Below are 12,416 nucleotides of genomic sequence, written 5' to 3'. Positions count from 1 at the left end.
TTTGCCAGCAGCTTCAAATTTGTTTCGATGTCGCCCGCTCTGGCCCCTGGGATGCACCTAACTATGGTCACTCGAGTCGGCCTCACATGCCTCACAATAGAGTTGCCAATTACCAAGGTCGGTATCTCAGCCGGTGTGTCGCTGAGTGGGGAAAAACAGTTAGAGACGTGAAGCGAGTGGTGGTGTTCCGTGTGCCTTTTAGGACTATGCTTCCTCCGAACCGTCACTCAACTGCCCTGACTATCCGGCTGCTCGAGAGCTGCAGGGGAGTGGCAAACAGCAGCTACTCTAGGTTGGTCCGCCTCTAATTTAGGCTGGCTAGCTGACTTGTAGTCAAGGGGCAACAGACTGCAAACAGGAAGTAACGCAATAGGTGACACAATAGGTTACCCAATCCAGCAGAATAATGGATTGGGGAACCAAAGAAGAAGAATGAGCCAGAAGCCACCCTGCAGGATCACCTGTGCAAAAACTCACCTGCATGCCGACAACGGCGTAGATGAAGAAGATCAAGGCGATGAGCAGAGCGACATACGGCAGCGCCTGCAGAGAGAGGATGAGGTGAGTTTCTGGCCCTGAGCCCTAGAGCAAGCCAGCAGAGACATGTTGTGGTTCTCCAGAGGCCCAGCTTCATAACAGCAACCTGTTCGCACTGCTATTCCTGTAGCAGTACCATATCTGGCCACATGAGGGCAGCAACACTCATGGCTGGTTCTCACTAGCGTGCTGGGGAAGAACAGCAGCGTATTCGTGTTCTTGATGACATTGCAGCTCAGCTAACAGGTTAACACCTATTTCACTGTGCACATAATGTGTACAGTTTAACTGGTTATTAAAACGCCCATAAACATGAAAACTGAGACTGGGCCATATTTTGCTCAAGTCTTTATAACTACCACGTTGTACCTGGTGTTTTAATGGCTTTCAAACTTTTGTACGCCTGCTAGTTATAAATAAAGTTATAACTAAATCCTGTCAAATATAAATAAAGTGATAACTTTATATCTTCTCTTCTAGCATCTTCCATTACTCTCCTTTGTTGGTGTGAAATGCATTCTGGAATACTTTGCCGTCTCAAGTAGACACAAGCTGGAAAACATCCTTGATAAAATTGGCGGACAGAACACATCTAGGTATTTATACCGTTCTCAGTCAGATGGGCTCTTGAGCACTGGAACAGAACTTCAGTGAGACCCACAACAACACATGGGTACACAAGTACACAAGTACACAGGAGAACACGTATTAAGACAAACCACCCAATCACCCTGACAAACTCCACCCCTCTGACCTGCAGTGATTTGATGAAAGTCCACAGCAGCGTGCGAATCCCCTCCCCTTTACTAAGGAGCTTGACCAATCGCATCACTCGAAACAGGCGGAAGAAAGTGATTGACACCCGGGAGCTGTCATCTCCGCTCTGAGAATAGAAGGTGGGAGGAACAGAAAACAAATACATCATCAGACAAACTGAATTTTGTCAAAGGTGATGGGAGCTAAGCGGTCCTAGCTGACACAGGTTAAAAAAAGATACTCTTTGATGTCTTCATTTACTCTTGGAGAGCTCAGCTGTTATTGTCTACATTGTAGCACCTGCATCAGGCCTCAACTACACAACCTGAGCACACAGTGACCTCTGGAGAAGATAAATGATGGCTTTGTTCTCTGCTGACGTCAGCAGGCATGTTTTCATCCCGTGACATCTGTGCAAGACCTCGGTGTCCTGAAACCTTTTATCAAGTGGTTTTCAGACACATGGTTAGTGCGTACTTGTGCAAGGAAACGTCTTTTTCACACGAACATCTCTGGTATCGCCGGATGTGAAGTAGTCGCTCACGTGGACGGAGGATGACCATCTGCTGCCTTCGTTTTCAGTTGACCACCCAGCAGAAGTAGTTTCAGTCACAACAATTCATCCAGAACCAAAGACGTTTTCATTCATCTCCTTTGAAGTCCAGATCATCTTCTTCTTTGTCAGGGACAGCAATACATGTGAAATTGGGGGTCGCAACTCAAGAAGGTTGAGAACCACTGCAGTAAACCACACGGTTGAGGTAACCACATGGTCCAGTAAACTGCAGACGTATCGCTTCATCTGCTTCCACGTGGACAAAGCAGGCAGCACTTTAACAATCATGTTCTTTGATTTTCAAAGTCTTTGGCATCCACTGGAAACATGCAGAACTCGAGTATAATCCTAAACCTGGCAAACCCTCAGATGAGACCTCAGATGAACCCTCAGTCCAAGTTTCTGAACACTTACTGATGCTTTCATCCAGTTTCAGTCTGGCATGTTCAGCAGGAGAAAATAATCTGGTGAGGAGAGAGCTGACAGAGCTGGAGACGAATAAAACCTCAAACATGACGACGTGTGTCAGTACTCACGCTGAACTCAGTGACGACGATGTCAACCACGCTGCCAACCACGATCAAAGCATCAAAGGAGTTCCAGGGGTCAATAAAGTAGTGCTGGAAGTAGAGAGAAGCATGAAAACCTGAGAACACTTCTTACAGCAACCACAGGATATTTGATGTGTGAGCGTTTGGTCCCTCACTCTGGCTCTGAGAGCAAGCAGCTTCAGAAGCATCTCCACAGTGAAGAGTCCAGTGAAGACCATGTTGAGGATGTCCATGACGTAGCTGAAGGTTTCGGACTGTTTGTAATGCTGCAGGACAGAATAGCAGGAGCTCTGGTTTGAGTGGTTCCAACAGAAACCTGTAAATCTGTGTTGCGATTGCAGGTGGACCTGAACTGTAACCAACCTGAATAGCGAGCGTGACAGTGTTGAGCAGGATCAAGACGAACATGACGTACTCAAACCCTGTCGAGTTGATAATGGACCAGAACTTATACTGGACGGGGTTCTTTGGGATGTAAAGTTTCAGAGGCTGAGCCTTCAGAGCATACTCCACACACTGCCTCTGGGTGTATACAGTAGCAGTACATTAGTATTACAGTAGTAGTACATTAGTAGTACAGTATTACTAAATTAGTAGTACAGTAGTAGTACAGTAGTAGTAGTACCTCTTAGTCATAAATATTATGAGATTAACCTGATAAACAATACAAGTATTTATCATTTCAGTAATTCAACTCATGCTTTGATCACCTAAAGTTTAAAGTCTAGGCTCCACCCTCATCACTTCCCGCAGATAAAACAGACACTGAGATTTGAGGAATGATGAAGAATTTAAAGGGGACCTATTATGGCATCTAATACCTATTTTAAACAGGCCTTGGATGTCTTAAAAACAAGCTTATGATTGTTTTTGCTAAACAAATTAGAAATTCAGCCTCTTAGTTATGTCTTTATCATCCCATTCTCTAACCTCATTCTTTATGCGGGATTCTGAGTGGGGGGGGCTATGATAATGAGGCACTGTGCTGATTGGCTGCCTGAATGACGCGATACACCGCTACGAAAAAATGGCGGAAGCTCCGGCCGGCGGAGTTAGTTGTGGGCGTGGTTTCACACATCGCTCCTGTCATGACGTCACGACAGGAACTGAAGTCTGGGACAATGTGAGGAAATAGTAAATCACGATCATATTTGTTGGTCTGATGGATCATCAAAGTTTGAAGGTTTAGGTGAAAAAAATTGACCAGGATAAGATCCCTTTTCTTTTCTTCTAACATCAAATGCCAGTAACAGCAACACTATGTTTCAGATGTATCCATACATTTTATTTATAAAGCGTCTATTACAACACAAGTTGCCTCAGCTGAAGGTTGATAATGCTGTCAACGCCAGCTTTATCATGCAGCTATAAGCTGACACAATATGTGATGTCTTGTTTATGTGGTAAAATGTCAGACGGTACGAGTAACGGCACGTTAACATCTCAACACATTTGTTGTTCATATAACCTTAAGGCAATGATTAATCAAGAGCTTACCTTTATCTATTTTAGTTTTGAAAGAAAAAAAAAAACAACTCGGTTTTATTTTGTGTTTATTAACATTTGCGGCAGTTGTGTTTGGGTTGGCTGGAAACATTGGGCAATCGCGGGTCGTTTCTAAACCTACCCATGCATCACTGGTACAGGTCAGGTGTAAGTGTCCCAGCCAGCTAACAGGTAACAGACATTGGGTGGAGTCTGGGTGGAGTCATGGTTTTGTGACTCCTGGCTGACTGACAGGAAACTAAAGGTAAATGCAGATGATTGACCCAGGTGACAGGGGAGTTTACCTGGTTCTTGTCCAGCTCACAGTTTTTGTACTCCTGCTCCCCCTGCTCTCTGAAGGTAATGATGACAAAACCCACAAAGATGTTCATCATGAAGAAGGCAATGATGATGATGTAGACGATGAAGAAGATGGAGATCTCCACTCGGTAATTGTAGATGGGACCGGAGTTCTCCCCGTTGGCGTCAATGGCTTTGTACAGCAGCCTGGAGATCAGAGGGTCAAACTCTGGAGTTTGAAGCAGGAGAACTTTACAAAGAATGTGGACAGCTTTTCTTTGGAATACTCACGCAGGCCAGCCCTCGAAGGTGGACACGGTGAAGAGCGCCATCATCCCCATCAGCACGTTATCAAAGTTAAACTCGCCGTTCAACCAGATCCGTTCTCTGATCATCGGATGGGTCACATCTCCATCTTTATACACGACAAAGGTCCCTCTAAACACACACACACAGGCATGTGCACACGCACATGCACGCCCACTTGAAGATTTTCATTTGAGACAACTGAACATTTTATCAGGACTGATAGATCCATGATAGGTTGGCATATTTTAGTCTGATATAAGTCATATTTTGCTGATAGATTCTATTTTGTCTGCCTTGGTGTTCCACAGGGTTCTGTACTTGGACTGTTCCTTTTCACTTTGTGTATTCTTCCATTAAAATTCTTAGGCAGAATGGCATAAACGTTTGAAACGTTAAATTGTTTAGAATATTTATGATTTATAAATGCAAAATAAAGAGCGTTTAACGTTGGTCAATTACAGTACAGATTCATAGCAAGAGAGCAGCAACTGGACAGATTCCTCCTCAAACACTGCATTATATCCGCTTTAAAATTAATTAAAATCACCTTGGTTTTTATGGAGGGACCCTATTCACACCACCACTGAAGTGGAATGATATTTTGGAGTCTTAAAGAGGGTTAAAGCAACTACTTATTCTGACATAGCTCCGCCCCCCTGTGTCATTGTTTACCATTTTGCTGCACACATATTATGTTCAATCTCAAAACTGCTTCGATTCATGTTGTTAACATAAGTTTGCACTACTCACCATCTAATTTAGACCTTAATAAATTCAACTCTGCAATGTTCTTTAAAGATCCTGGCTCTGTTTTACCTTAAAGCTGTCATATGATTATAAATGGACTGTCGGGAACTGGTGTCATCTTTAGGACTAGGATCCTATCTTAGGGAATCTGCTCAATTCAATTCAATTCAATTCAACTTTATTTATATAGCGTCTAATACAACAGATTTAGTCTCTAGACGCTTTTCAGAGATCCAGAACATGAACATAAACATAAACATAAACCCCCGAGCAATTCTACTAAACAGAAAAGTTTTAAGTTTAGTTTTAAAGGTGGAGGTGGTGTCAGCCTCCTTAACCCAGATTGGAAGTTGGTTCCATAGTAGTGGTGCCTGATAGCAGAACGCCCGCCCTCCAAATCTACATTTAGATACTCTAGGAACTACGAGTAAACCTGCACCCTGGGAGCGGAGAGCTCTGCCAGGAACATAAGGCACTATCAAATCTTGTAAATACTGCGGAGCTAAGCCATTTTGGGCTTTATATGCAAGTAATAAAATTTTAAATTGGATTCTGAATTTTACGGGTAACCAATGGAGCGACGCTAACACTGGAGAGACGTGGTCTCTCCTGCTGATTCCTGTCAGTACTCGTGCTGCTGCATTCTGAATCAGCTGGAGCCTATTCAGCAAATTACTTGGACATCCTGCTAACAACACATTACAGTAATCCAGTCTAGAAGATACAAACGCATGAAGTAGTTTTTCAGTACCAGGGACCATTTTGATTAGGACCTGGTCGTAGTCAGGCTGGTGTCTCAGCACAGTCAGGAATGAGTGTGTCCACCTGCTGCTGAATTCAAACAGAAAGAAGGTTTCAAACGTACTTGCACTGCTCAGGATTGTGTTTGGCCTCGTCTGTGCAGCGGTAAAACTTTCCCTGAAACACACAGAGTGAGAGTGTGAAACCTCCAGCCACAGAGAGGCAGATCAGATCAATACAGGATCAATGAGAGGACCGTCCAGGAGAAATGACAACGCAGTGCTGCAACCTGATCTGCCTTTCACACGGAACATTCAGCAGCTCACAAAAAAGGAAACAGCTTTGGATGAACTTATTACTAATGACACGCATGGTTTAACTTTTTTTAAATAAATTATGTTGTTTTAATCTCAGAAACTACAAAGTGTGTTTGATTAAATCTGTTATCTAAATATATGTGAGATTACAGAAGTATAGAATTAAGAGCAGAGTAAATGAAGAGGAAATTGTTCGTATCAGAACTATTCGGGATGTTCTGGCCCCCCCACGTGGAACAATTGCTGAACTGTGGGTGTTTGTACAAGGACGTATCACAGGAATGATGATGGATCTGGATCACTGACACCTCTGTGGAATCTTCCCAGCCAATAGTTCACAAACCCACTTCACCTCAGGAATTGTCCAATCAGAATAAGGTAAAGACTGCATATTGTTCAAGCCCTGCTTTTGTTCTCTACTATCACCAACCGAAGCGTATGACTGAGCAAAAATTTGTTGGATTTGTTTCAGTTTCTCAGAGTGGTTATCTTTACATCGTTACAATCTATGGAGTTTTAACTTTAATAAAAAAAAAAATCCAACTTTAGAGCAGAACTAAACGTATTTAGAGTCTGTTTAAAAAAAAATCCCTCTAAATCGTTTGATTTCACGTGCTTAGTGAAGCAACCAGCATTGGTTAAACGTGACTGTCTCTTTTCTATTGTAATGTGTTTACAATAGAACAGATATGTCGGTGGGGTTTGGCTGAAGGAGCTGGGGACTACAGCTAACTTTTATTGACATGTGGTGACTTTGTTCCCGTCGGCTTCCCAAGCATCATGGCTGCACCCCACAAAGACAATAAGGCTTCAAAAACACTCTTCAGAAACCACTGGGTCATGTGACTTAATGCATCGTCCATTGTATTTACAGTGTACAGTAACATGCTACGGTCACGACTGACGCCTTCCTGCAACATGCTGCATTTTTTTTAAAGATGTTTTCACTTTGCTGCTTGATGTTGGAAATCTTCATAAGATTAAAGCTGAGCTTTTTTACTCCATCTCAAGGATTGTCGATTATCCACCACCAATCAGTCCCAGCTAATCCAGCAGAGACACCGTAGACTGAGTCACCTTAAAGAGCTGGACTCCGATGCAGGCAAACATGAACTGCAGCAGCGTGGTGACGATCATGATGTTCCCGATGGTCTTGATGGCCACAAACACACACTGGACCACATGCTGCAACACAAATGCAACAATAGTCAGTCTGTAGGTTCTTCAACAGTCTGGACATCCATGAACTGACCCTCAATGGACCCATGAAGAGGGCCCCGACTAGCTAACTAGATGAACCACCTCAAATGGTTCCTCTGGAGTCTCTCCTGGATAATTGAACTTCTCCTTCTGTCTCTGCACCCTGCAGAGGAAACTAATCTTAGTTGCTTGCATCTTTCATCTGGTTCTCTCAGTCACTACCCACAGTTCCATAGGTGAGGGCAGGAACGTAGATCCACCAGTAAACAGAGGCTCAGCTCTGTCTTCAAAATAGAGTCCACATTACTGCAGATGTTGGTGCACCTGCAGATCTCCTGCTCCATTCTTCACTCACTCGTGAAACAGACCGTGACCTATTTGAGCCCTTCCACTGGAAACAGAACCTCAGTCCTGACCTAGAGAGGACATCCTACCCTGTTCTGACTGAGGACAGGGGTCTCAGAGTTGGAGGTGCTGATTCACATCTCTGCCACTTCACACTTGGCTACAATAGGCTCTGCAGCGAGTTGAAGATGTGGTTCAATACAAAGATGGTTATTAATTTTATTATTATTATATTATTACTATTACTATTATTATTATTATTATTATTATTATTATTATTATTATTATTATTATTATAGATATTGGATAGGTGAATGGAGCGGAGTAGGCTCGGCCGGATGCATTTGGCGATGGGGGTGTGTGGCAGGGTGGAGGAGCAGCAGCCACTCAGGTTGATGGGTCACAGGTGTGTCCCATCAACACACACGCACACACGCACGATCATATACATACACACACACATAGACGTACACACTGGCTTGTTCACCTGCATGCTTGCTCTGTAGTTTTTGGGGTTAGTTAGCGGTAGCTTAGCTCAGACTGTGATTTGGGTCGATTGCTGGTGCTCGTGCTTTGGTTGGCTCCGTGTCGGTTTTGTCGGTTTTGTGTTTTGTTTGTGGTTTTTGTTGCAGATTTCCAGTGCTTGACGTGTGTCTCCGTGTGTTCCTGCTTCCTGGATTGGCAGTGGATGTCACCCCCCAAAAAAAACATATATTTATGTATGTGTATGCATATGTATGCGTATATATATGTATATATACTAAATATAGCAGTAATGCACATATATATGCCTTTGGTTTTTACCTGCATGGTATCAATCATTAATATATGTGCAGACAAGGAAAAAAAAAAAAAAAGACGTGGTTCAATGAAGCCAACAGGACAGTGAGAGCCACTCCAGAGAGAGCTGAAGATTGCTGGACCAACGTGACCAACTCATCATTAATAAGTCACTGGACTGGTGAACAAACTCCCATGTTGCCTCCCTCCAGGAAGGAAAATAAATGGCTGGCAGCTAAATGGAATCAGCCCATGTGTGGTTACCTTGAGTCCTTTGGCTCGGTTGATGGCTCTCAGAGGTCGGAGCACACGGAGGACTCGGAGGATCTTCACCACAGAGATGGCGCTGGAGCTGCAGGAACACAAACACAACACTGGAGTCACATGACTGCTGATCACATGACTCCTGCCAGGCTCAGAGCTGAATGTTGTCCACACTTTACAGAACATGCATAATTATGCTGCTTGGCTCCACATGAATCAGCTGTGAGGAAAGAGATCAAGAAGGTCACCATGATCCACTACATGCTTTCATCACAGGTTTTCTGACGCATGTATACTGACTGGAGGAAGAAAGAGACCAATGAGACGCTGACAACTAGCAGGTCCAGCAGGTTGAACCAGTTCCTGCAGAACGAGCCTTGATGGAGGAACGCTCCGTGGACCATCATCTGACAGACAGACAGACGGACAGACAGACAGACAGACAAGGTCAACATTGTGAGGACAGCTGACAAACCTGTATCACTTCAACAACAATTACCTTCAGTAGAATCTCCACAGTGAAGATGGAGGTGAAAGCGTAGTCCGCGTACCCAAGAACCTGAAAACACACAGTTAACACACATTAGTGGAACACACTTCACTGGAACACACACATCAGTGCAACACACACACACACACACACACACACACACACACACACACACACACACACACACACACACACACACACACACACACACACACACACACACACACACACACACACACACACACAGTTAACACATCACTGGATCACTGGATCACTGGAACACAGAAACTGGAAAACACTTTAATGTTTCTCAAATAAGTGGCTGCCAGCTTTTTCCTTCAGGAATGCCAACATCCCATCATCAGACACATTCATCCCGATTTACAGTTCAGTTTTAGACAGGGTACTCCCAGATTAAAGTCTAATTTAATGGATGGTCTTTTTGTCAAGAATAACAACTAATGAGTATTTTTTTAACAAGCCCAACATACACACACACATGCACATGCACACACACACACACACACACACACACACACACACACACACACACACACACACACACACACACACACACACACACACACACACACACACACACACACACACACACACACACATACATGCACTAATTATATGTTGGAAGCCATTTCTTCCCTCAGCTGGTGTTAATTGCTACGTCTTGTATGAAGACAGCAGCTGCTCTGTGTGTGTGTGTGTTTGTGCGTGTGAGTGTGCGTGCGTAAGTGTGTCTAGTTTTCAGGATCAGACAGGACTCTGCTGATTTCTGTCTTCCTCGGTTTCCCTGTTTAACCCGGTTAATTGCTGACCCACTTCTTCTGAAGCCCAGCCCCCAGCACAAACCAGAGGTGTTTAAAGACATCATCAGTGACCTTGCTGCACTGCTGTTAATGAAGATGACCCGTTTTCACCTTACCGGCATTGGGTCCAATCTAGTTTGGAAACTCACGTTGTTTCTGAACGAGTGTGCTCTGATTGGATCCTCGGCGGCCAATGAACAGCTGCTGAGGATGATGAAGACGAGGATGAGGTTGGTGAAGATGTGATGATGAATCAGAATGTGACATCCAACTCGGATTCTGAAGACAGAGACAGACAACCAGAATCAGAAACTTCACATCTCCATGTAGTAACCGAGTCCACCGCTGGTTCAGGTTCTGTCCGGTTTGATCCATTCGCAGGGTTCTTAAATGCGAACGTACGCCAGAATGCAGAGAGACGTTTTAAAAAAACAAATAATCAGATATGTGACCTCCCAACACCCTGCAAAATTACTGCTTCAGAGCACACTTGTCATGAGTGTAGTTGGAGACTAAAGTCTCAAATGATAAGAATGAAGTCCCAGGTCTTACAACCCTGACTCACAACGTTTCTGTTTAAATTCCTGAAGACTACGGTGTTGTCATAGACAGCTGATGCAAATCAGCCTGCTAGACACGTACGTATTTATCCACTGGGTCCTACTGGGAGTGCAAATGTCGTGGTCCGGCTCCACCGCAGTTGGCTTGGCTAAAGGCCCTATCAGTCCGGCTAAGACATGGCAGTTTGGCTATGGTGTGGTCCAGTTATTCCTTTCCAGACCTGCGGTTTATCTATTGACCACTAGGTTCTGGATTCAGATCTGCAGTCCATTTACAGACCACTAGGATCTGGATTCAGACATGCACTTCCTCTACTGACCAGTAGGGTGGTTATTACAGTAAAGGGACTTTAATGACCCTTTATTGACCACTAGGGTCTGGATCCAGACCTGCGGTCCCTTTACTGAACAGTAATGTCTAAACCTAACAGTAAGGTTTAGACATGTTGTTCCTCTACTCTTCTCCATTGACCTATTTACAGCCTGGAACAATATACAGTTTTAAAACATATTTTTCGTTATACTTATTTCAATCATTTCAGTTAAATAGTCTTCAAAGCAAAAAGGGACACTCACGGGTTTGTTTTGCTGAAGCAGAAGAATGCACTGCCTTCTGGTATTGGAAGAATTTTCTCTTTTGGAGGAGTAAGATCTGGCATCTTCAGTTGGGCTCCTCCATCTAGGAGGAGAAGTAGAGAAAGAGATTATTGGATGACACATCAAACTACCACCATCAACAGCAAACCCAACTTTGTGTGAAGAGAGGACAAAGCTGGTCTAGGTCCTTGTGAAGCGCCCAGGACTTCATATCAGCAGGTGTGGATCCAGAGATCACCTTGTAGACCAGTGTCAGAGGAGCAAGGTCTTATTGGAGCAGCCACAGTGAAGATCAATGAACAGAGGTGTGACATGTCCCTGTCGGGGTTGATTAAAGACCACACGCGTCACTGCCTTCTGGACCTGGACCAGTACAACCAGGAGATTAAGGCAAAGTGGTCAGAAGAGGATAACTAGTCATCAAACATGACACCCGGGTTCTTTGTAACCTTTGTGGAGTAACAGTAGTCGACGTGATATTTATTGTAATAATCTGGTTGAATGATTGATGGGCAGGACTTCAGTTTTAGGGCCAATCCCAATACACCCCCTACTTTCTACCACTAGCCCTCACTCACTACCACTAGCCCTCACTCACTACAACTAGCCCTAAAAATGAAGTCACAGGGGTAGGGCCCTTGTAATCTTCCCTAGGGATTGGGACACCACTTGCTACGTCACTGCGTGGTTTACGTTCGGGTACGTAAGCGACTGCGTAGTTACGTTTGCACATACATCACACCATATCAGGAAGCCGAGAGCTAAAAGCAAGTTTTAATTTCCGCTGTAACACTTTTAATATGCCATTTATTAAGTTTTAATATTTTTTCAGGTGTAAAAGTAACCGTTAAGATCCCCAACCTGGGCTCAGTTTATCCAAATAACGCCTGTTAAGAAATTTCCTCTGATGTTTTCAGGGGATATCTAGAGCCGCCGGATCGGGAGCTGATTTATGGTTCCGCGTTAAATCACTGCGTAACCTATGCCGTAGGCTCTGCGTTGGTGTAACGCAGAACCATAAATCAGCCTTTATTCTGGCGAGATCTGAAGATACAACGCA

At 44.0% G+C, this 12,416-nt stretch overlaps 1 protein-coding gene across 3 annotated transcripts in view; it reads right to left on the bottom strand.

Annotated features, from left to right (window-relative positions):
- The window catches only part of cacna1fb (calcium channel, voltage-dependent, L type, alpha 1F subunit), a 111,233-nt gene that overhangs the window by 16,531 nt on the left and 82,286 nt on the right, over positions 1 to 12,416 (bottom strand). For all 3 annotated transcript variants that reach the window (XM_061735699.1, XM_061735700.1, XM_061735701.1), the window contains 14 exons: positions 11,336 to 11,438; positions 10,349 to 10,478; positions 9,388 to 9,447; positions 9,189 to 9,295; positions 8,889 to 8,976; positions 7,377 to 7,484; positions 6,107 to 6,159; positions 4,477 to 4,623; positions 4,191 to 4,392; positions 2,764 to 2,922; positions 2,556 to 2,666; positions 2,386 to 2,469; positions 1,292 to 1,420; positions 478 to 543 (listed from right to left, as the gene is read on the bottom strand). In XM_061735699.1, coding sequence (XP_061591683.1) covers positions 478 to 543; positions 1,292 to 1,420; positions 2,386 to 2,469; positions 2,556 to 2,666; positions 2,764 to 2,922; positions 4,191 to 4,392; positions 4,477 to 4,623; positions 6,107 to 6,159; positions 7,377 to 7,484; positions 8,889 to 8,976; positions 9,189 to 9,295; positions 9,388 to 9,447; positions 10,349 to 10,478; positions 11,336 to 11,438 — 1,547 coding nt within the window. The remainder of the gene's footprint in view (positions 1 to 477; positions 544 to 1,291; positions 1,421 to 2,385; positions 2,470 to 2,555; positions 2,667 to 2,763; positions 2,923 to 4,190; positions 4,393 to 4,476; positions 4,624 to 6,106; positions 6,160 to 7,376; positions 7,485 to 8,888; positions 8,977 to 9,188; positions 9,296 to 9,387; positions 9,448 to 10,348; positions 10,479 to 11,335; positions 11,439 to 12,416) is intronic.

The sequence above is a fragment of the Cololabis saira genome, chromosome 12 (assembly GCF_033807715.1).
Source record: "Cololabis saira isolate AMF1-May2022 chromosome 12, fColSai1.1, whole genome shotgun sequence".
In the NCBI taxonomy this organism is placed as follows: domain Eukaryota; kingdom Metazoa; phylum Chordata; class Actinopteri; order Beloniformes; family Belonidae; genus Cololabis; species Cololabis saira.
This window is presented reverse-complemented; position numbering and strand designations above follow the sequence as displayed.